Raw genomic sequence first — 26284 nt, 5'->3', positions numbered from 1 at the left:
ACAGACATACTAATGAATGGTTTAATGCAAACTGTGCACTTGAACGTCGAAAATTTAATTTATCTCGCATCGACATCTATATATCTTAACCCGCAATAGTTACAATAAGGCTAAACGTGTAGCTCGAGCCAGTTTCAAACGTGCTAAAGTACTTGAACATTGCAAAATAGCTAAAACAAACCCACGAAAATTTTGGTCAACAGTTATTAAGACGCGAAAGAAATCAAAATGTTTGACTGATAGTGATTTTTTGTTGCGTCACTTTGAACAATTGCTGGGGGAAGACCCTCCAGAATTATGTGAAGAAGTTATTGGTCTAATTTAAAACTCGTTTTTGGACACTATTACAATAGACTCTTTAGATAACGAAATCTTGGAAGATGACATTATACGTGCTATAAATAAACTTAAATCTGAAAAGTCTGCTGGGAATGATTCCGTTATTACCGAAATGTTGTCGTCGGATCCAGTTTTCTTCGCTCCTATTTTTAAAACTCTTTTCAATTATATGTTTGAAAATGGCCTTTTTCCTGATACGTGGTCTGAAGACATAGTAATAGCGGTTCCGAAAAGTGGTGACTTAACAGACCCGAATAATTATCGACCTATCATTTTAGTGAGTATTTTATCAAAACTGTTTACATCGATATTAACCGAACGATTACTTGGCTGGGCTGAGGATGAGGAAAAACTTATAGATAATCAGTTTGGTTTTCGACCTGGCCGCTCTACTGTAGATGCTATATTTGTACTCCATGGTATAATAACACGTACATGTTCTACAACATAAATCGAAATTATATTGCGCATTCGTCGATTTTCGGAAAGCGTTCGACAAGGTTATCAGAAGAATTCTATGGTACAAGCTACTAAAGAGTGGAATAAGTACGAAATTTGTTTCAATCATAAAGACAGTTTATGAAGTGAGAATTCGCACTGAGGGTGAATTTTCAGCGGCCTTTGACAATTTCTTGGGAGTGAAACAAAGTGAACCATTATCACCTCTGTTATTTCTATTCTTCGTGAATGACATTATTCAAGATATTCCTATGGACAATAATAACGATGTCCATATCAATATCAATGGATATCTCTTATATTTAATTTTGTTTGCTGACGATACCGTCCCGTTTGGAAAATCCGCCGAAACATTACAAGTCTTACTAGAAAAACTTTCATTTTATTGTAAAAAGTGGAATATATCTGTTAATACCGACAAGACAAAAGTAGTCGTTTTTAGAAATGGTTGGCAACCTGTTAATAACCGCTTTTTCTTTGACAATCAGGAGCTGGAAATTGTAAACTCTTATGTATACTTAGGCATGTTACTTCATTTCAATGGAAAGTTCTTGCAATCTCAGAAGAGGATTTTTCAGCAAGGAGCTAGGGCACTTTCTTCATTATTCGACACTCTCAACGAGTTTATATTGAACATAGTCAAGCTTGTTTCTTGTTTAACAGTATGGTGGCCTCTATACTTAACTATGCGTCTGAAATTTGGAGATTTCATCGAGCCAATGAAATTTAACTCGTTCATAATCGTTTTTGTCGTTTTATATTAAAGCTTGGTAAAAATGTACCAATCGCCTTTTTGTGTGGTGAACTTGGTCATCTACCTATGTTCATTTTAAGGAAAGATAGAATTATAAAGTATTGGTTGCATATAATATATGATAAACCTAATATGGTATATGATATTTATAACCTCTTGCGCATTGATGCCTCAAATGGCAAGAGAAACTGGGTATCACATGTTCGTAATTTATTATTCAGTCTAGGTATGAATTATGTATGGAATGATCAAGAGAACACTAGTGTTGCATTTGAATATATAAAATGTCGCATTAATGATCAATACTACCAGAACTGGTTTACTACTTTGAACGGTTGTGAAAAATTGTGTTTATATAGAAAATTGAAAAATGAGTTTTGTTTAGAAGATTACTTAAAGTATGATTTTAATAGTAATATACTGACTAGACTGCGTAGTGGAACATTAAAACTAAATATTGAAGTTGGTCGTTTTGACAATATTGTAAGAGAAAATCGTATATGTATATATGCTGTCATATGAATTGTATTGAAAACGAGTACCATTTTGTGCTTGTATGTCCTGCCTTTAGATCATTGAGACTACAGTTTTTACCAAAATATTATTGTTCATTGCCAACTAATAGAAAGCTGTTATTTCTTTTACAGGCTAGCTCAAAGGGTCTAACTAAACAATTGTGTAAATTTCTTAATGCGGCATGGAAGTTAAGATCACAAATAATCATTGCATAGCAGTTGTAATTATGTGGTTATTATGACTATATTGTGTTGTTCTCTGTTTGTTTACTGTCATTATTGTAATTGTATATTATGTTATTTTGCTATAGCATTATGTTTGCTTCTGCAATAAAATACATTCATTCATTCACTCTGTGTTTTTGTTAGATGCATTTCTATTTGTATCTATCTGATGAGTTAAGACTTTTTCAACAGATTTTTTTAGTTCGTTCTTATGTTGTATTATTACACCACTGTCCCAAGTTAGGAGGAGGGTTAGGATCCCACTAATATGTTTAACCCCGCCACGTTCTGTATGTATGTGCCTGTCCCAGTCCAGGAACCTGTAAATCAGTGGTTGTCGTTTGTTGATGTATGATGTATTACATATTTGTTTTTCGTTTATTTTTTTGTACATAAATTAGGCCGTTGGTTTTCTCGTTTGAATTGTTTTATATTTGTCATTTCGGGGCCTTTTATAGCTGACTATGCTTAATGGGATTTGCTCTCTGTTGAAGGCCGTACGGTGACCTATAATAGTTGTTAATTTCCGTATCCTTTGATATCTTGTGGAGAGTTGTCTCACTGCCACATCTTCTTTTTTTTTTTATATCTACATACAGAAGCTTACCAACACTAACTACAATTAGTAAAAAGGAAAAAAGGTTGTCGTTTGAAATACAAATATTTCTTAGTTAGTCAGAACGAAACAAAATCAGCGAACAATCTATACGGCTGCTGTGAGTCAGAACAAGGATTTTTTTTTTGACTACGCAGTCTAGTCAGTATATTACTAAACGAAATCGGTGAACATGAATTTGACAGCTAGTCCATTGAAAATTAACATTTATAATCTGTATTCGAGCACATAAAAAGTGCGCACAAATCTCGAAATTGTCTAAAATGCAGGTTGCAGGTGGCGGGTTGCAGGTTGCGGTTTGCGGGTTGCGGGTTGCCACAAGGGGATAAGCATGGGATGGTGTAATCTACATAATTTTACTTGTTTCACTTGTTATAACAATTTTATGATCAATGTTAAAGGCATGGTATTTAATTACAATACACATTATTCTGGTGTAAATAAACTTACACCTAAAAATAGAAATCTATCAATTTACATTTATTACAATATCTTGATGGGTTTATGTAATATTATACACACATTTTCATATGAAAAAAGAAAGCTTTATAACAAACATTTGGGTAAAACCTTCAACAAACGCGTAGATTCTCACCACCAACTAATACATATTAAGCATCAAGACTTGACACGGATTTAATTTTAAGTGGTAAATTAAAGACTTTTTGCCTTTAAACTAGATATATATGTACATCATTGTATATATTTTTGATTAACAGTGTTTCTGAATTCTTTAGCTTAGTTCTATTGCATTCTTAGCAAGGGTCCTTCTCAAAAGTCTTGTTTTCGCTTGATGCTCCTTTAAATTTTTACTGGCTTATAAATACGCTATGAAAGGCATTTTTTTTAGTAACGTGTTGCAGGGGAAATAGAAATACCGAGCGTCTGTTAGTCCTTTCTTCGCCGGTCTATCAGGCTTTTGTTATCACTCCCACGTGTACAACTCTTGCCATTTTTTTTTTTATAAAACTATTCTATAAATAGGTTATAATAGGTTAATATCAGCAACATCTATGACAAGTTCTAAAAAGGTTGACGTATTTAAAAGAGTTATGCCCCTAAGAAGTATTAATTTTTTTTATACGCCCGTCAAAATTTTGACGGGACGTAAATTTTGACGGGCCGTATTATGGTATACACATGTCCGGTGTCCGTCTGTCTGTCATGCGTAAACATGTCGCACCGTAACTTGAGAACGACTTATCCAAATTTCATGAAGCTTAATATAGTTGTTTCTTATGATGGTCAAATGATCTGTATACTTTTTGGTGAAAATAAGATTTAAACTTTTTGAGTTACAGCACTTTGTAACTAAAACAGGGGTGTGTTTTTTTTCACATGCGCACCGTATCTCAAAATAATTCTTGATTATGGCTTAAAACTTTAAACACTTCTTAGTTATATTAATCTTGATATCTGTATACTTTTTGGTGATGATTCAAAATTTCATTTTTGAGTAATTGAGTATTTTGTAAAAAAGGGGGAGGGTTTTTTTTACATGTCACGCCATATCTCAAAATCGATTGATGATTATTGCTTAAAACTTTACACATGTCTTTGTTATATTAATCTAAAGTTCTGTATACTTTTTGGTGATGATTCAAAATTTCATTTTTGAGTTATTGAGTAGTTTGTAAAAAAAGGGGAGGGTTTTTTACATGTTGTGCCGTATCTCAAAAACAATTTATGATTATTGCTTAAAACTTTACACAGTTTTTTATTATATTAATCTTAAGATCTTTATACTTTTTGGTTTTGATTCAAAATATTATTTTAGTGATATTTAGTTTTTGATAAAAAAAAAAAGAACAGGGTGGGGGTTTCACATGTCCCGCCGTGTCTCAAAAACAATATATGGTTATTGCTTAAAACTTTCTCAGAAACTATTTATGATTATTGCATAAAACTTTCACACAAGACGTCCGGCGTATCACGCGCTCATGGCGCAGCTGTTTATTAGAAAATGTCCTGTGAGCTGAACATATACATGTATCTCTGTTTTTTGTTGTTGCTGTCCTTGAGTAAAGTTTCAAAGAAACAAAGTTTCAGTTTGACTTGAGAGTTGAGAAACTATGATAATTGCAAAAGACAAGCAAAAATTCTGAATCACTGAATATAGACCATCAAAAAGAGCTGCCCCTTCTGCCAAAACAAATCTCATTTTTTCGGAAAACATTTGAAATACTCTGTAGAGCCTCCAGGATTACTTTGACATGTCTTCCCATTTGAAAATTTCTCTATTCGGTCCTGTCTTTCATGTATTATCAAAATATTAATTTACATGTATATATATAAGAATTGCACTTCCACAATTTTCATCAGGACGCAAAAATGAGCCAACTTGAAGGTTCTGTGTTGGAGGCTGTATTGTAAAATAATACTGCTTACTTTAACTTCATTGTCTTGGATGGAGAGTTGTCTCATTGGCACTCGTACCACATCTTCTTATTTGTGTACTAGTGTTGTACTCATTTTGTTTTTGTATCAGGACTATATGTTCTACTAACCTCTAGTTTTCAGTAAGTGTATTCTGCCAATTTAAAGCCCAAGAGTGCACACGCTAAAATGTATCCCCTTCTTTGCTAGTCATTGATATTATGTTGATAGTCCTAAATATATAGCTTTGTTACAACTGTCACATAAATTTAACATTTACCAAGAAAACTAAACATTGACCAATGAACCACGCCAGACAGACAGACATGTACAGCAAATGATTGGTCGAAATTTAATTGTGACGTTAACTTTTCTTGGGTTTTTTTCTGAATTTTCCTATGGTGATGTCTTTAAATAGGGACCGTGGCTGATGACGTCACTTAAAAGGTACAAAACTTTCTTCAAATCTTTAAAAAGGAAGGATAAAAATCATTAGAGAAACAGATTCCACCACTATAACTCGTGTATTACAATATCTTGCCCACTCTCAACAATTAAATTTTAAGTATTTAAATATTAAAAAAAAAATAACTGTCTGGAGTGGAGAAATATCGTAACACACTTGTTGCATTTGTGGAATCTATATTTCTTAATATTTAAATGTAAGTTGTATTTTATGATAGTTCATAACATATTAAAAAGGTTGAGAGTGAACACGGATGTGGCCACTTTTATTTTTGACAAAAAACATCTGAAAAGTGACATAGTATGGCATATTTTATTGATTTTTTCGATTGCAGCTTGAATTTGAGGGTCTTAATTGACTCAATCAGTTCAAATCTTTCACATGAAATGTTACGCCAAAATCAGCCTTAACCATACATACATGTACACCTTTTTATTCTCAAAGGATTCTCCTTTTGAAAATAATAAATACTATTTTTACTTTTCGCTGGGTCTGGAAACTAATGTTGACTCTCAAACGTCTCTGTAATGTCTAAATTTTTATTTTGCGTCTTTACATAATAAAACTGACTGCCAAAGGAAGCAAGTTATTTTGTTTGCTTCTTGCACTAAATTATGTTCATGCAAGAAAGGGTATATACAATTTTTTAAACCTAATAATTTCTTAATATTAGCCTCAAAGATGTTAAATGTCCACTGAAAAGAATTTAATTGTTCATGTAACTAGACTAAGACAGATTAATGTGTTCTATAGAACCTGTTCAGCCTATGTAAATAAGTTTTCATTGCTTTCACTTTAATTAGAATCAATGTTTAGAACTAATAATAGCAATTGAGCAGTATGAGAAGCATCAAAAGATACATGTATGTGTATTAAACTTATGATTATTGAATTGAATTATAATGAAATGACAAAATCAAAAACTGACAACTGAAAACTGACTGAAAACTGACCAAAAACTTCTACCCTACATTTAAGCTTTATTACTACAGGATGTGTTCTGTTAGAAATGCTTTTAAATTTATTAGTCATGGGGTAGATTTTATACATGAATTTTCATACATATAATATTTATGTGTGACCTGCAACCTGCAAACTTCAACCCGCAACCCGCAACCCGCAACCTGCAAAATAGCACTTCCCACAAATCTCAGTGTAATTTTAAATTCTCAGTGTGTAATTTTAAATTCTCAATGTGTAATTTCAAATTCTCAGTGTGTGTTTTCAGTTTATTTATTCTCAGTGTGTCTTTTTGAAATCTCAGTGTGTAATTTTCAATTCTCAGTGTGTAATTTTCAATTCTCAGTGTGTAATTTTCAATTCTCAGTGTGCGTTTTTCATTTTTGTAATCTCAGTGCGTCTTTATGAAATCTCAGTGTGTAATTTTTACTTCTCAGTGTGTAATTTTCAATTCTCAGTGTGTAATTTTCAATTCTCAGTGTGCGTTTTTCATTTTTGTAATCTCAGTGCGTCTTTATGAAATCTCAGTGTGTAATTTTTAATTCTCAGTGTGTAATTTTCAATTCTCAGTGTGTAATTTTCAATTCTCAGTGTGCGTTTTGAAGTTTTTAAATCTCAGTGTCCTTTGTTGTAATTCTCAGTGTGTAAATTTTTCGAAAAATAGTTTAAACATAGTTTTGACGAGAACGGCTTGCCATAATTTTCTTCAATATTTTGTTCTATTTAATGACCTTCGAACAATTTTATCTTGTGATAAGAACTCGTAGTTTGATTCAAATAGTCTATTTGTTTGTCGAATAATCATAAGAAATGTAAGTACATTTATTTGGGTCAATTACGGGAATTGGCAAATAGCCTATTGTAACATATTTGAATTGAATTGAATTGTAACGTGAGGGTACCTATTTTGACAGTTTATTTATAGTTTTGATCCAGACGAAAGTGCCCATTCTGTGTTTATTTTGTAGATGTAGGCCTATCATTATTCACTATATATATGATTCCACCAATTTTAAATTGAATTTATACTGAATCATAAAAAATGGGTTTGGATAGATGATTGATCATGATTCTGAAATAAGGAGTACCAGTGTACGTATATAAAGTGCGAATCCAGCTAGTTCATTTTCACTGTCATATGCGGGTATGTCTATTGTAGAATAAAGGATTATGGGAAAACTGTATTTATTTACGTTTTAAAAATACCAAATTAATTGATTTGAAGGAAAGTTTTTACATATTTTCATTGTGATATGTCTTTATTATGTACAAACATAGCATTAAAGTTCAAATAAGTGTTATAAAAGCAACATAATATAGCATATCGATTTTTGAAAGCGATCCATTTTAACTATAGATACGATGAATTATCACTGTTAGTGCAGTCATTTCTGATGTGGAATTTTCGAAGATGCGAGGAATTTTTATTGTAGAATTATGTGATAAATGCACTTGAAACAAATGAAAAAACTTTAGAATTTATGATAAATGTATTTTCAAATTGAAATACAAATTCCTCATTCATTCTTTATCAAATATATAGCTTTTCAAACTTGTAACAACAAGAGTGCACACGCTGAAATGTCTCGCCTTTATACTAATCATTGATATTATGTCGATAGTCCTAAGTATAAAGCTAAGCTTTATTACAACTGTCACATAAACTTAACATTAACCAAGAGAACTAAACAAAGACCAATGAACCTTGAAAATGAGGTCAAGGTCAGATGAACCATGCCAGGCAGACAAGTACAACTAACAATGCTTCTATACAACATATATAGTTGACCCTTTACTGATAGTTTAAGAAAAATAGATCAAAACACAAAAACTTAACACTGTGCAATGAACCGTGAAAATGAGGTCATGGTCAAATAAAACCTGGCGACTGACATAAAGATCATAAAATATTTCCATACACCAAATATAGTTGACCTATGGCATATAGTATTAGATAAAAAGACCAAAACTCAAAAACTTAACTTTGACCACTGAACCACGAAAATGAGGTCAAGGTCACATGACATCTGCCCGCTAGACATGTATAGCTTACAATCATTCCATACAACAAATATAGTAGACCTATTGCATATAGTATGAGAAAAACAGACCAAAACACAAAAATTTAACTATAACCACTGAACCATGAAAATGAGGTCAAGGTCAGATGACACCTGCCAGTTGGACATGTAAACCTTACAGTCCTTCCATAGACTGAATATGCTAGCCCTATTGGTTATAGTATCTGAGATATGGACTTGACCACCAAAACTTAACCTTGTTCACTGATCCATGAAATGAGGTCGAGGTCAAGTGAAAACTGTCTGACAGACATGAGGACCTTGCAAGGTACGCACATATCAAATATAGTTATCCTATTACTTATAATAAGAGAGAATTCAACATTACAAAAAATTTGAACTTTTTTTCAAGTAGTCACTGAACCATGAAAATGAGGTCAAGGTTATTGGACAGGTGACATGAAGCATCTATATACAAAGTATGAAGCATCCAGGTCTTCCACCTTCTAAAATATAAAGCTTTTAAGAAGTGAGCTAACACCGCCGCCGGATCACTATCCCTATGTCGAGCTTTCTGCAACAAAAGTTGCAGGCTCGACAAAAACGCTTCTCAAAATGTCATATTGTATTCTTCAAATTACGTTTTTCCTTGATTTAAAAAAAAAAATTAAAAGATATTTCTGTATTTTTTTGAAGTCAAAGATTGATATTGCGGAGTTTAAGTGCAGTCTGTGTAAAATAGAGACGAGTACATTTGAGGACGTTGTCTTCCACGCAATAAATACACTTGCGAACAGAGAAATATGCATCTTGAAACACAATGGTGACAGAAAAGCTTATAAAAGATTAACTTTCCCCAGTTGTACCCTCAACTGCTTCAATTTCCATATTCTGAAAAAGACAGTTTTGGTAGAACAAATGTTCTTGACTCGATTGTTGCTTGCATGATTTTAACTGTATAAGGTGAAACGGTATGTGACGTACATAAATTATCCACAGTCATTAAAACATGAAATGTAAGGTGTGGGCGAACTTTTTTGTTTGCATTGGTACGTGAAGTAGAGCACCCTTGATACAAAAAAAATTATCCGTAATGAACAGCTCGATACCAGAGGGGGATTTAGGGGGACAGGGGGTTGCCCCCTTTTTGGGAAAACATTTGGTTACTTTTATATGGAATCACTGGAGCGGGCCCCCTCTTAGGTAGTCATTGGACCCCTACTTATAAAAATTTCTAGATCCGCGAGTGGATACTACCACAGAGGTCAAACAATGCACATTTGGGTAATTGTACACAACATGCATGCTACAATTCATGTTTGATGATCTTAGACCCTTTGGACCTCTATGTGGGCTATTTCGGTAACTTGGTAAAAATCCCCAAACAGGATACAAGGTTAGATTCAGCATGTCAAAGAACCCCAAATATCCATAAGGTCTTTTGTCTATAAAAATGCATGCATGGGATACATTTGTTATTGAAGCCATGACTGTAACAATAGGATGAAGATAAAAAAAAATATCTTATTCTGGGGTCTCATTGGGGGGAGTGTTTTAAAACCAAACTTTCCTCTGTAAGTTAAATTTTATCAAATCCGTCTCTTACTTTATATTAATTGTTTGAGCAAGTCGGCTAAATTAAGGCTTTACAGCTGATTTCCTAATGCATGTAAAGCAAAACTTTGGTTGACTTGATTGCTTAGTTTGTATAATTGTTTATACAAACTTTAATCATACGTTTTTTGATTGAGTTAAGTCTGCCAATTGATATTTTATCTTATGTTTTTCTTTGTTGTGATGTTATGCTATTGTTTCAGAAAAAGGGAGAAGGTTTGGATCCATTAAAACGTTTAATCCCGCTGCAAATGTTTGCACCTGTCCTAAGTCAGGAATCTGATGTACAGTAGTTGTCGTTTGTTTATGTAATATATACGTGTTTCTCGTTTCTCGTTTTGTTTATATAGATTAGACCGTTGGTTTTCCCGTTTGAATGGTTTTACACTAGTGATTTTGGGGCCCTTTATAGCTTGTTGTTCGGTGTGAGCTAAGGCTCCGTGTTGAAGGCCGTACTTTAACCTATAATGGTTTACTTTTTAAATTGTTATTTGTATGGAGAGTTGTCTCATTGGCACTCACACCACATCTTCCTATATCTATTTGTAAATAAGATTGACATCTTTACACAATATGTATCGGCATAGTTTAACCTGTATTTATATAATTATTATATTTGAATTAAATTGGGTGTTATCATAATGATTGTACAAAAAAAAAAGCAAGCACGCTAACTAAAGTCTTGCTTTACATGCTTAAAAAAATACGCTGTAATAGATAAAAAAATAAATATATCATACAGTGAAAATGCGCCGCATATACAATACTAATGAATCGCTCTACAGTGAAAATAAAAGAATAGTATCATTATTCGACAGTAAACATGACTCGCATAAAGAAAGCATCATAGTGGAATTCAGTTCAGTATGAAGAAACTGAATGACAAAACCTATTCTACGTTATACAACTTTAATAATTGTGTTGAATTGAATATTTTTTCTGCAACAACATCTTACCTGTTAGTTATAAAACACCTGCAAGATCTGTTCGTGAAATGTCCTAAATATTCACCTATTTTGGTATATATTTCACAGCTATTTGGATTTAGGCGCGAAAACACCCCGTTCGCATCTCTTACTTTGTTCTATTAGTATTATGTGTTTCTTAACATATACTTTTTAACTAATTTTCTTCATTTTCTTAAAAAAAAAAAAAAAGTCGTCTGTTTATTTATCATTCTACATCAAAAATTTCTGGCATATACAGTGAAAATGATATTTTAGGATCCGCACTTTACATACACTGAGTACCCAAATTACATCCATGCTTTAAATTAAAATTGTCAGCCGTTAAAAATCGATTTATTTTTTTTATGTAAATGTGTCCTTGTTCCTATACAAACGATATATAGTGAAATAAATTATTCCCTCTATTCTCATATAATATGTCTGCCTGCAGTTGAATCAAACCTCTCCGGCTCTAATCAGGAAATCCTTTTTAATTTTTTAAAACATTTATGCAATGAAATTAAAATTTTAGGGTGACAATAGTAATATTATTAATTTCATGACAACCCAAAATTACCTCTTAGTATCAGGTGATAATCGTTAAAAGTCGTCTGCATTTTATCGAAAAATCCTTGCGTCTCACTTTTATATCATATATGTTTTCTTGTTTTTAATTTTTGGCTACTATTATATAAGAATGTGGGTTTTTTTTGTATTTTTAATCTCATTATTTTTATTGTTTTTGATCATTATAAGATATACTATTAAACTTTAATCCATGATGATCCATGATGTTTGTCTTGTCTTTCAGATAATGAATGACTCTGAATTTCCTCCTGGTAAGTCTGAAAATGTACACTACAATTAGTTTTTTTATTATAAATGTACAAATATTTAAGCTTTAAAAAAATGATAGATTTTCAAAATGGAAGTAAATACATGTACAATTCTGTTATCGAAATCATTGTGTCTCAAGCTACAGAGTCTAAGTTAAATGACAATATGTGACTGCGCCGATAACCGAAGTAATGATTTACTCAGTGTATGCAAAAAAAATTGTCCGACTGCAGTTTATAAGATAAGATAAGATAAGATAAGAATTTTATTCATCTAATCAAGAACCCATAAAGGGCATCATTTTACAACACAATATGATTGGAAAAAAACAAAACAGAAAACTAATACCATACTATAACGTTATGGACAGGATCAGAGCCTAACACAACATGTGTTTTATTTAACTACAATGTATTATATTAAATCTTATAACAATAAAATATTAAATTATTTCATATATTTTGTTTACATTTGGATCTTATTTCTAAACCTTTAATAATGTAATTTCCTAGGCACATGAGAGTTGGTAAATGCTCATTTGTGAACAGCCAGAAATATTTTTTATCATTAGGTAGTTCTTTAAAATTAGTACAAAAAGTGATAACTTTATCAAATAATAATTTCCTCTGTTCCTACAATTTCTATATATTTCATAGAAAAGTAAATGGATTTACTTCTAACTGAATTTTTACATTCATCTATAAAAGAGAGGCGAAAGATACCATAGGGATATAGTCAAGGACATAAGTCGAAAACGAACTGACAACGACATAAAAAAAAACCGGCTAAAAATCAAACAAAAAGATTGAGCTACACAAACCCCATCAAAATCCGAGGGTAATATCAGGTTCTTATGAAGGGTAAACAGATCCTACTACACAAATGGCACCAGTCTTGTTGCTCATATATAAGTACAAACCTAGTGATGTCCTTTATTTCAAGTTCGATGAGATATATTTGTCAGATGCGTTCCACGTCGTCATCAAATTTCGATTCATTCGGTGAGAGGAAGTACGATGGCTCCCTTAAACATGTAAAACAAGACTTTTGTATCTATGTTGGACCTCATCATGTTTATTTTTGATGAAACAATACTGGACCAATCCTTACTATTTGATTATCACCGCCTCCTCATACAATAAACAGTGGTCGCCAATGCAGCTGAAATGGCATTAAGCACCATCAAACAAAACATACACACTCTCAGTTCGAGAAAATACGAACCAAATTAGGAAGTTAGCCTCCGAACAACTCAACAGACTTATGGCAATCGTAAAAACATGTTTTTGTTTTAAATCTTGCCAAGATCACACATCATACTTCTTTGCTTCTCAAAATATTTCTGAAATTTATAAATCTGACCATGACTCACACAAATCCAACGGAAAACTTACACTAGCGTTGTCCTTTTATCAATCTAATTAAAAACCGATCTCTCATCGCTCCTGTTTCTGATATGTCCCACGCGACACGACATATATATATCAGAAACAGGAGCGATAAGAGATCGGTTTTTAATTAGATTGCCTTTTTATACACCGCGCATGGTAGTAGGGGCTATTATGTTTTCTGATTTGTGTGCGTGCGTTCGTTTTTTTGCCGTCCGTTCGTTGTTTCGTCCGTCTGTTCATCCGTCTCGTACGAGGTTCAAGTGCTTGGTTACGGTAGTTTTTCATAAAGGTGTGTTTACATAAAGTTGAAACTTAGTACACAAGTTTAATAGGATACAAACTGTTTTTGAAAATTATAACAAATTACGGTTGTGATCAAAATTTCACGGTTTACTAACCTTGAGTCATCTCAGCGTATTCACTCCCCCCGTCTTTGTAATGAAATTCCGTTGGAAACATTAAAACTGTTAAACCACTGCTCAAAGTGGTCTCTACATATTTTATTTAAGACGAAACTATGAAATCTAATGGAAAGTACAGAGTGAATGATCGAACAAAGTTATGCAAATGTAAGTACGATTTCAACAATTAGACCAATGGCAATTACGGTTTGTTTAACTTGTGTCGTCTGTAATCAGGTTATACAAAAAATATGTGTAACGCCCATAATAAAAAAAGATTAAGATGGACATTTTTGTTTTGCGTCATTCTCAACTGTTTTAAACATTTTTTTTTATTGTATACTTTTTTATTCAATATTTCAAATTTAGTTAATTTCAAGGACGAAGAAGTCACTGTACTCAGCGACAATAATGGCAACAGCGTACATGTCATTGAATATGATGGATACTATCTGGCAAAAAAGGCAATAGAGAAGGGACGTATTCCAGACCCTCGAAGTAATATACCAGATATAATCAAAATGGAAATCAGACCAGACGATGTATTCTTAGTAGCTTACCCAAAAGCAGGTAAGTAGTAACATTGTTTTTATATTAACACACTAAAACTCGCGCATAATTATTAAAAAAAATATTAAAAAGATGTGCCATCACTTCAGGTACTAGAAGCCTTTTATTCTTCAGAAATTGAAAATAGTTTATTTCGTAATAAAAAAGAGTGGCTGGCAAAGCTTTGAATAACTTCATTTTAACTTATTGATAAATGTGTGTGTGTGTGTGTGTGTGTGTGTTTTCTGAAAAAAACCTGCCTCGTGACTTTTCTAGAAGTTGTAATTTTGGTAAATTCTAGTAAACTAAGGTGTTGAATAATTGTGTAGCTCCGTTATCATAACAGTAATGGTCTACACACAACAGTTTATCCATTAGACGTATATGTATAATTTGCAAATTTACAGATCTAACATTGTTGGGTTGATGTTAAGACGAGTTGTATATATATATATGCAGTTATAACATCTCAACTGTCACAACCTTTGGAAATCTAGAGTTGTGCCAGTTCACAACGAAAATAACTATTTTCATTTGGCATATCTTTGTAATCTTTGCGCCGTGATTGGAAATTTTAAAATTGTATCAGCGTCTGTGGTGTTCGCTCAAATTGTATAAATTCAAGATTTAGAAAAAGTATCTCAGTTTGAATATATTGACATGATTTATTTGACATCGTGCTATTATTGAAGAAGGATATCTGTTGTCCGAAATATCTAATATTTGTATATTTTATAGTTATTTAATGGTGATGTTGTACCCTTTTTGACGTGTTATATATTATATTTTGTAGTGTACAGAATCATATTACATGATCCATCGCCCTGTAAGATTGATCGTTGACTATTTATTCAGTCATTTTATATATATATACATATATATAACACAGGCAACTCTGTGTGGGTAAATGTGTGAAAGAAATTATTTCTTTTATAAGGTGGTGTAGCCATGTCATTTATTCATTTGAAAAACATCTGATTCTTCGACCAAATTAAAAATGGTTTACATTCATTAATTAAGAATTAGTTAATAAAAGGGAGATTTTTGTCGACTTTTAAAATGCCACCCAATTATTTAGTTCGTATGATTTTTTTAAATGCTGGACATTGGTATCCTATATAAATGCACTTTTTATTTGTCCCTAAACTGCTAAAAACATATAAACTATCATATTTGTACAATTCCAATATACTAGTATCACATAACGAAGATGACCTTATTGGCTGCTGAAATTTGGGTTCGTATGCTAAAGGTAAACTAAAATATGGTGTATGGTGTATGCAAAAGGAAAACTAAAATATGGCATGATTATTTCCAGGTACTCACTGGACCTGGGAAGTTACTTCTATGTTGATGCAGGACGGCAAAGAACAAAATCTATCAAAAGAAGTAGCAATGCTTCCATTTGTAACACCAGAAAAAATTGACGAGCTCCCGTCACCAAGACTTATGAATAGCCATTGTTATTTTAAACACTTACCGCAAGAAATACTGAAGAAGAAAAACAAGATTATATTTGTAAACCGTAATCCAAAAGATGTGGCTGTATCGTTCTATCATCATTGCCAACATGTTGCGAATTATAAGGGGACATTTAGCCAGTTTTTAGATTTCTTCATGTCAGAAAGAGGTGAGCTTGGTTTTTTGTTGTTGCACATACTTCAACCATGTCTAATTGAGACTTGCAGGTCTATGACACTAGTCTAATGGTCGCATCACATTTGCGCTCATTTGGGGTTTAAATTTTTTTCTTATGTTTGGCGCATTCTCTTACAGGTTACACATGTAAATATAAAAAGACAAGTCATTAAAAATAAGTCGCTAGTTATTAATGTTGTTCATATATATTATTTTAAATCATGTGATTTTCATATTGAAATCTAAAAATACGCATATATAGTCACCATGAGAGTATCGCAATCGCTTACGGCAACCATGTATTTTTTGGCGAATTCTGATGAGCGAATAATATTCTGCTATCCAAATTTTGCTGAGTCTGCGACTTTTGACTCAGAAAGATCGACATAGGGATGGCGGTGTGTTGTAAAAGCGTTATATTTTAGAAGACTGAAGACCTGGATGCTTCATACTTTGTATAGATGCATGGTGTTTTGAAGTTTCCGTCTGTCATATTTACATTGTCCTTGGCCTTATTTTCATGACTCAGTGACAACAAAAGAAGTTAGCGATTTTTGTAAAGTTAATTTCTCTCTTATTATGTTAACAGTTATAGGAAAACTATATTTAGTATGTTCGTACCTTGCAAGTCCTCATGTGCGTCAGACAGTTTTAATCTGATCTCGACCTAAGTATATGGATTAGTGCTTTAGTGTTCTATTCTAAAAAAAATATATGCAATAAGTTAACTATATTTAGTATTGTAAATATTTTAAGTTATACATGTCTGTCTGGCAGGTTTAATTTTTCCTTGACATAATTTTCGAGGTTCAAAGCTCAGTGTTCATCTGACCTTGACAGTATTTCATGATTCATTAGTCAATGTTTTGGTTTCTAAGAATTATACGCAATAGATCCTCTATATTTTGGTGTATTGAATGATTTTATGTTGTATACTTTTAGTATGTATTTCTGGTTTTGGTTTATCTGACCTTGTGAGTTACAATATGTCCCTAGTAGACATTGTCATTGTAATAAATAGAATTGTGTGTTGGTTTGTTGTACTTACACCCCAGTAAGTGTGCGTTTAAGGGAGCTACCATTTGATTTTTATGGGGGGGGGGCTAGGATGAAAAATTTTGTCCTGCATTTTTTTTAGCTGTAATCTCTGTCCTGCCTTTTTAGCTCACCTGCCCCAATAGGGCCAAGTGAGCTTTTCCCATCACTTGGCGTCCGTCGTCTGTCGTCGTCCGGCGTCGTTAACTTTTACAAAAATCTTCTCCTCTGAAACTACTGGGCCAAATTACACCAAACTTGGCCAAAATCATTATTGGGGTATCTAGTTTAAAAAATGTGTCCGGTGACCCGGCCAACCATCCAAGATGGCCGCCATGGCTAAAAATAGAACATAGGGGTAAAATGCAGTTTTTGGCTTATAACTGAAAAACCAAAGCATTTAGAGCAAATCTGACATGGGGTAAACTTGTATAACAGGTCAAGATCTATCTGCCCTGAAATTTTCAGATAAATCGGATAACCTGTTGTTGGGTTGCTGCCCCTGAATTAGTAATTTTAAGGAAATTTTGCTGTTTTTGGTTATTATCTTGAATATTATTATAGATAGAGATAAACTGTAAACAGCAATAATGTTCAGCAAAGTAATATTTACAAATAAGTCAACATGACCGAAATGGTCAGTTGACCCCTTTAGGAGTTATTGCCCTTTATAGTCAATTTTTAACCATTTTTCGTAAATCTTAGTAATCTTTTACATCTTCTCCTCTGAAACTACTTGGCCAAATTACACCAAAATTGGCCAAAATCATCATTGGGGTATGTAGTTTGAAAAATGTATCCAGTGACCCAGCCATCCAATCAAGATGGCCGCCATGGCTAAAAATAGAACCTTGGGTAAAATGCAGTTTTGGGCTTATAACTCAAAAACCAAAGCATTTAGAGTAAATCTGACATGAGGTAAATTTGTTTATCAGGTCAAGATCTACCTGCCCTGAAATTTTCAGATGAATTGGACAACCCGGTTTTGGGTTGCTGCCCCAGAATAAGTAATTTTAATGAAATTTTGCTGTTTTTGGTTATTATCTTGAATATTATTATAGATAGAGATAAACTGTAAACAGCAATAATGTTCAGCAAAAAAAGATTTACAAATAAGTCAACATGACCGAAATGGTCAGTTGACCCCTTTAGGAGTTATTGCCCTTAATAGTCAATTTTTAACCATTTTTCGTAAATCTTAGTAATCTTTTACATCTTCTCCTCTGAAACTACTTGGCCAAATTACACCAAAATTGGCCAAAATCATCATTGGGGTATCTTGTTTAAAAATGTGTCCGGTGACCCGGCCAACCATCCAAGATGGCCGCCATGGCTAAAAATAGAACATAGGGGTAAAATGCAGTTTTGGGCTTATAACTGAAAAACCAAAGCATTTAGAGCAAATCTGACAAGGGGTAAAATTGTGTAACAGTTCAAGATCTATCTGCCCTGAAATTTTCAGATAAATCGGATAACCTGTTGTTGGGTTGCTGCCCCTGAATTAGTAATTTTAAGGAAATTTTGCTGTTTTTGGTTATTATCTTGAATATTATTATAGATAGAGATAAACTGTAAACAGCAATAATGTTCAGCAAAGTAATATTTACAAATAAGTCAACATGACCGAAATGGTCAGTTGACCCCTTTAGGAGTTATTGCCCTTTATAGTCAATTTTTAACCATTTTTCGTAAATCTTAGTAATCTTTTACATCTTCTCCTCTGAAACTACTTGGCCAAATTACACCAAAATTGGCCAAAATCATCATTGGGGTATGTAGTTTGAAAAATGTGTCCAGTGACCCAGCCATCCAATCAAGATGGCCGCCATGGCTAAAAATAGAACCTTGGGTAAAATGCAGTTTTGGGCTTATAACTCTTTTTTTGCTGTTTTTGGTTATTATCTTGAATATTGTTATAGATAGAGATAACTTGTAAACAGCAATAATGTTCAGCTAAGTAAGATCTAGAAATAAGTCAACATGACCAAAATCGTCAGTTGACCCCTTAAGGAGTTGTTGCCCATTTTATTCAATTTTTAACAATTTTCACTAATTTGGTAAATTTTTGTAAATTTTTACAAAATATTTTTCACTGTATCTAAAGGTCCAAGTTTATTATAGATACAGAAAATTCTAAGTACCAAGAATGTTCAGTAAAGTAAGATCTACAAACACATCACTATCAGCAAAACACAATTTTGTCATGAATCCATCTGTGTCCTTTGTTTAATATGCACATAGACCAAGGTGAGCGACACAGGCTCTTTAGAGCCTCTTGTTATTTTTCACTCTGTTTGGTCCTGCTTTTTTTTTTTTAGTTTATCCTGACTTTTTTTTACTTAAATTATCGTCCTGACTATTTTTTTGGCAATTGTCTCATCCTGCCTTTTTTTTTTTACTCAAAACTCCTGTCCTGACTATTTTTTTCAAATGTCATTCTAGCCCCCCCCCATAAAAATGAAAAGGTAGCTCCCTAAGACGCACAATTTAGTCACAATTTACACTGAAATTGAATGCAATGATAAAAATCCAAGCTACTTATAACATAAACATACATAATAAACCAATCAGAACTAGTTCTAACTTTTGTTAGGTTAAGACTAAAAGGATGTATGAATTTGTGTAGCTGCGCATCGTGAAGCGCAAACTCAAACCATTCATGTTAATACGTTAGAAAATAGCATAAAAGAATTGAATAGAGGTCAAAGAGAACATTAGCACTCATACCCCATCTTCCTCATATAACTATATGCAATGACTGACTTTTTTCAGTTTATCACTGCGCCTGGTACAAATACATGTTGGACTGGGAAAGGGTATTCAAACAACACCCAGAGCTTCCAGTAATGTATGTCAACTACGAAGACTTACACAAAGTAACTACATTTGATTATTATATAAATATAGCGAATTACTTGTTGTTATTACTATTATGAATGTTTAAAAAAGATGCCATTTCCACACCAGGTTCACTTAAAAAAAAATCTATACATCTTATTTGTTATGAGTGGCCGTTCGTGCCATTTGCGCGATATTCTAACGCGTTAGTAAAAAAAAACTAACGCGTTATTTCTTCATTTTAACGCCTTATTATACAAAACTATCGCGATATTTCATTTTTGCTTTTACTTTAAAATATTATCAAACTAACGCGTTAGTTTTCACTATTAACGCGATATTTATGAAAACTATCGCGATAATACGGAAATAAGCATCATCCAATGAGAGATTGTGTTACTTCTATGTTTTGGAATTAATGCAAAATGTTATAAACAAGAGTTCCCTCAACCAACATACATAGCTAAACTCAAGACTTTACACCGTTTTTCTTTATTTCTGATTGCCTAAGGTATTAATTCTTTTAAAATAACGGTGTTTCGGGATTTTTTAGATTGGCTCATTCTATAAGTGGCCTACCTTGGGTCCCTTTTCAAAAGTCTCCCAACTAATGCCGGGTTTCGGCAAAATATTCTTTAAGATTTCTGCTGTGTTTATACGCAAGGATAGGCACTTTTTTTAAAAATTTGTCTGCATACTTCATCTGACTGTAAAATATTCCAGGACTTTCTTAATGCTCTACCCAGCCCTTTAACTGCTGGGTTATATTTAGTTATGAGAGTCAAAGGTATATTTTTCTTAATGGTCTTTCTAGTTAATGTATTGCAACGTTTAACTTTGTTGCAAGTATCTGAAATCAGATCTCTAGTAATTGGTTTATTATATCCTCTGGCTACTACTTTTAGTTCAAGGTTAATTAGGTGCTAGTTTAAATCGATTTCATTATTATTGTTTCTAATGTGCCGTATAGTTTCTCCCACAGTGATACTTTTAAAGGTACTATATGGAACGCCATGACTGTCTTCTGATGTTGATTGTTTAATATGTTCGGTGCTTTATGCATTATGTTCAGTAGTATGTATATTATGTTCAGTAGATATCCTATTATGTTCAGTAGTTATTACATTATGTTCAGTAGTTTTTACATTATATTCGGTGCTTTGGTTATTATGTTCAGTAGTTTCATTATTATATGCAGTGGTATTTAAATTATGTTCGGTACTTCTGACGTTATATTCAGTACATTTTTCATTATGTTCAGTACTTTCGACATTATGTTCAGTAGATTCAATATTATTTGCAGTACATTATGTAATACCTTCAGTAGTCCCTCTTTCTTTATATTCAGTAGATTATTCATTATGTTCAGTAAAAGCATCTGTATTATATTCGGTTCGTTCAGCTTTATGTTCAGTGGTTGTATCATTATGATGATGTAGTAAAAGTGGTTGTATCATTATGATGATGTAGTAAAAGTCGGGAAGTCAATAACGGAAATTGTCGGAAAAAAAACGAACGCGGATATTTTTGACGGACGTTTAATTCATGAACACCTTTACATGAATTCATAGGCGGATCCCCCAGGCCCCCCCTCCCCCTGGATCCGCCTATGAATTCGACATTATGTTCAGTAGATTCAATATTATTTGCAGTACATCATGTAATACCTTCAGCAGTCCCGCTTTCTTTATATTCAGTAGATTATTCATTATGTTCAGTAGGAAAAATTTGGTTGATTATATAGGGAATCATTGAAGCATGACTGGAGAGGGCCCCCTCTTAGGTCAGTCAGCGGGGCCCCCCTTAGGAAAAGTTCTGGATCCGCCACGGATGATTAAATTACTATGTGGATGAGAGCTATTAGGTGGCAACTTTGAAATTGATAAGTTTCTGTCTTTTTAATGTGAAATTTGACATCCAAGATTCCATTTATATGAAATCTATTACCTTTATTAACCTCTTAATCTAGGTAGGTCATTAACTCTTCAGATACTTCATAAGTAAATTTTAACAGATTGTCGATCTTATTAGCAATGCTAAAAAAAATCCTCTATTTGTAACATATTACCAGTGAAGACCATAAAGCCGTCATCTCTATATTGACAGTGTAATTTAATGTGTGTTCAGTACTGGAATTTATCTAATATCATCTTTAGTATAGAGGCCAGATGTAAATCTGTGCACGAAGGCGATATGGGGGCGCCTATTATCTGTTTATAGATGTGTCCATTAAATTCAAATTCATTGTTTTCTATTACTATTTTAATTAGCTCAGCTAAATCTGCTAAATTGGGGATTTGAAAATTATATGATAGCTTGTCAATTTTTTCTAAATTGTTGACTAATGTTTCTTGCAAATCTTTTATTTGCATGTTTGTATACATCGAAGTAACATCATAGGCAATCAGAATCAGAAAACATTTGTTTTCTATCTTTTCTTTCTCTAATTTTACAATAAAATCTTTAGAGTATGGATCTTTCCTCAATAAAGGTTTAAAAATTAAATCTAAGAATTTTTCAACTTCTACAAGTTGGGGAATTGCTTTTGTTGACAATGGGTCTATATGCAACCTCAATATCTGAATGGTTAAAACCTTGTTTAAAGATATTTTTATCTACCTCTGGGTTAATTTTGTGGATTTTAGGTAGAAAATACATGTGCCCATGTTTTGGGTTATGACTCTGTGTCAGAAAATTATATGTTTTCATATCTATTTCTTTTTGAGAAAACAATTTCCTAATTATCTCTTCTATCTTGTTACTAATAGATGCAGTATTAGGTTGTTCAAGTTCTACGTAGTATATGTCTTGAGTTTAGCTATATGTATGTTGGTTGAGGGAACCCTTGTTTATAAAGTCTTGAGTTTAGCTATGTATGTTGGTTGAGGGAACTCTTGTTTATAATTTTTTTATTGTTAATGTTATCTCCCTTGTCTCTTCAGCACGACCGACACTCGGCTAACCGAGAGATAGGTCGGTTAATCTATATTGAGTATGCGGCTATATCGGCGGTTGGTCTGTTAATCGGGTTGGTTATACGTCTGTTAAGAGTAAAACGCACAATTTTAATATCAAAATCTATTTAATATACAGATTTTAGGTACATTATAAGAATCAAATCAAAAAAAGAAAAGTGTCTGACAAAATGATATATATCATAGAACATTTTCCAACTGTAAAAACATTTCATAGTCTGCGCAGTTTTCAGTAAAACTAAAAGGCGTCGCGCAAGTATGTAGTATTTATGCTTATACGCATAGCGATTTTTGTAATGAAAGGCGAAAAAAACAATTTTAGATATCATTTAAAGGACACAAAATCGTACTTTGGTTCTAAAATATAAATTGAACTTAGTAAATATTTCATAATTGTAATATAACGTGAGTAATACCACGTTTTAGTGAACATTATGGGAATAAAGTCTGTTAATGGGTTGGACAATTGAAATTGTGTCAGTTAAGAGTTATTTAGCCAGGACAATAGTTGTGCAACCTTTATATTTTCCCTTTGAAAAAATTAAGAATGAGATGCTCTTGAGTAAAAAAAAATGACAATACGCTGCAACAGTATCCTTCTAGTAAGAACATTTTCATTTTGACTTCCTTTGCATTTTATTAAGGGGTGTGTCACTTCAATATATGGATATGGATTGCCTGCTGGAATATGCATGAATCTATTATTAACGTTTTCTTCAGAATTTTTGTGTCTGTTCAAAGTAACACGTTCTCAAATCCGTCCGAAAGTGTCTTTCTAATACAACACAGGGTACATATAACGTGTTGTTGTTCTCATATGCACATGATATTTGTCACTGGACGTTAAACTCTAAATCGTCAACATCATCCGATTGGTTCTTTTCTTCTATTACTGAATCATCTGTTGCTTACAAATCAGTCTAAAGAAGTAAATAGAAAGGAGCGAATGCAGCTACATTTGGTTATTTTAAGTTTTAATTCATTTTATTCCGTTTAGTTCCTTTCTACATAAGTGCAGAGGAGAACTGCAGTTGTCTGCATGTAAACTTTTAGCATTTTTTACCAATATGAGTACATAGCAATCCGTTACTGTTTCAGCACCCAGGGAGGGGTGTTTCATGTCTTTATTCTCAAACAGTTATTATTTTTTTCTATCTTTTTTTTATTAATGCATCACTTCCTACTGTCCTTATCTATTATTCTATATACTCTGTGTTTCCATCCAGATTCTCGTGTATACAATGAGGGTCCGGATTGGGGGTGTTGTTTATTTCTATATTCTTTAAATTGTCTGTTACTTTTCTCTACATTTTATTTTATCTTACTCATTATTATTTCTTTATTCTTTAAATATTCTAGCATCCCAATATATTTTACTTACTGATGTTTAGTCACATTACGACGTTTATCTCTGATTTATATACTGGTTAATACCAATTTAGATACAAATTAGTGTCATTCATGACAACCTAAACAGAATCCACATGATATATATGCGACCATTCTTGGATAAAATCAATTTGTATAGATTATAACATGCCCTTTTCTATATTAGCCCTGGTATCATCCCGAGACTCACATATCAGCCTCGAGGCTTTAGCCGAGGGCCGATATGGGTCGAGGGATGATACCAGGGCAAATATGGAAAAAACATGTTATAATCTTTAAGCTATTCATCACATATTTTAGTGTTGCAGAAAAGAGGGAAAAAAGTTCAATTATAACAATTTAATGAAACATAACAGGTAAATCTTAAAAATTTATCCGTATCCGTAACAAATATGTGATAAGATATAAATAACACATAGCTGAGAGGGTGATAGAGCAGATTGAGTCCCGAGAAAACATTGTCAACCGCGGCGAAGTAAAATTAGAACTTTTTACATTGTCTATAAAATAACTTGATGTAGATTCAATTCATTGTCGTTTAAACTGCTGATTTTTGATTGGTCTAGCCGGGAGGGTGACACTCCAAAAAATTGTCACCCGCTCAGCCATGTGATAGAGTAAAGTAACACCTTCGTATTAGGCAATCAAAATATGGCATTTTAACATGATGTATAATAATACTTTAATATTACACTTTTTTATATCAGTTTTCAATATTCATGGCCTAAATTCATTGTTCATGTCAGTGTTTCCGTATATATTATGTTTCATTGCTCATGTGTTGTTTCCGTATATATTATGCTTCATTGCTCATGTGTTGTTCCCGTATATTTTAGCCACTCGTCTTGAGCCTACCCATTTGATCCGATAACACCCCATACAGCTATAATTTTATTGCCATTCATAACTCTTAACGGACCAATTAACAGACCGGGTTTTATACATCCGACCCATTAACAGACCAGGTTTTAAATAAAGATTGATTTATGTCACCAAAATACAGATTTTTGTGTAGATTTTTCACACAATGATATCAATTTGGTTGACAAACATAATGCCTGTCTTTGTTCGATGTTCAAAATATCGCATGCAAGTAAATTCAACCAACGTGTCTTTTTGTGTACATTTTGTGTGTGTAAAATGTGTATACATTTATTGATGAGTAACACGCCTTTTCATTTTATAGATCGTACATCGAAGCTAGAAAAATAATAACTACACCACTGGATTCAGTACACTGAATTGCTTTGTTAGACATGAATAATTTTTATGATAAACATAATTATATTTAAAAAGTTATACAATGAAACATGCAGAATTTTCAATGATTTCCTCGATAACACCTGATTAACAGACTTTAACCAACCCGATTAACAGACCCACCGCCGATATAGCCACATACTCAATATAGATTAACCGACCAATCTCTCGGTTAGCCGAGTGTCGGCCGTGTTCAGATTCAATCTAGAATCGCGCTTGTGATTGTATTGGTTAACATCATTGTACAAATATCAAAAATTAACGCGTTAATTCCAATAAAATATCGCGATAGATTACATTTGTACAATATACACAAGTATCGCGATAGTTTTGTATAATAACGCGTTAAAATGAAGAAATAACGCGTTAGTTTAGCTAAATAACGCGTTAGTTTAGCTAAATAACGCGTTATTTTAGCAAAATAACGCGTTAGTTGTACAAAATAACGCGTTAGTTTTTACTAACGCGTTAGAATATCGCACAAATGACACGAACGGCCACTCATAATTTGTTTCTTCATTAAAATGTTTATTACGCATCTGGCGTAAAAATAAAATTTCAATCATGGTATCTACGATGAGTTTATTTACAACCACTGGGTCGATGCCACTGCTGGAGGAGATTTATTTCCCAGAAGGTATCACCAGCCGAGTAGTCAGCACTTCTGTGTTGACTTGAG

At 32.9% G+C, this 26284-nt stretch overlaps 1 protein-coding gene across 4 annotated transcripts in view; it reads left to right on the top strand.

The window, feature by feature from the left end:
- The window catches only part of LOC139482256 (sulfotransferase 1A1-like), a 51902-nt gene that overhangs the window by 15141 nt on the left and 10477 nt on the right, over window positions 1-26284 (top strand). Inside the window, exons 1-5 of one of the 4 annotated variants that reach the window (XM_071265997.1) lie at window positions 7411-7522; window positions 12104-12131; window positions 14291-14491; window positions 15789-16100; window positions 19916-20019. In XM_071265997.1, the coding sequence (XP_071122098.1) occupies window positions 12107-12131; window positions 14291-14491; window positions 15789-16100; window positions 19916-20019 (642 nt within the window). In that variant the 5' untranslated portion in view covers window positions 7411-7522; window positions 12104-12106. Of the gene's footprint in view, window positions 1-7410; window positions 7523-7721; window positions 7855-12103; window positions 12132-14290; window positions 14492-15788; window positions 16101-19915; window positions 20020-26284 lie in introns of those variants that run through there. The other 3 variants (XM_071265998.1, XM_071265996.1, XM_071265995.1) reach the window with 3 other exon arrangements.

Source organism: Mytilus edulis, chromosome 7 (assembly GCF_963676685.1).
Source record: "Mytilus edulis chromosome 7, xbMytEdul2.2, whole genome shotgun sequence".
In the NCBI taxonomy this organism is placed as follows: domain Eukaryota; kingdom Metazoa; phylum Mollusca; class Bivalvia; order Mytilida; family Mytilidae; genus Mytilus; species Mytilus edulis.
Note: the sequence above shows the minus strand (reverse complement) of the source record. Positions and strands in the feature narration are given on the sequence as shown.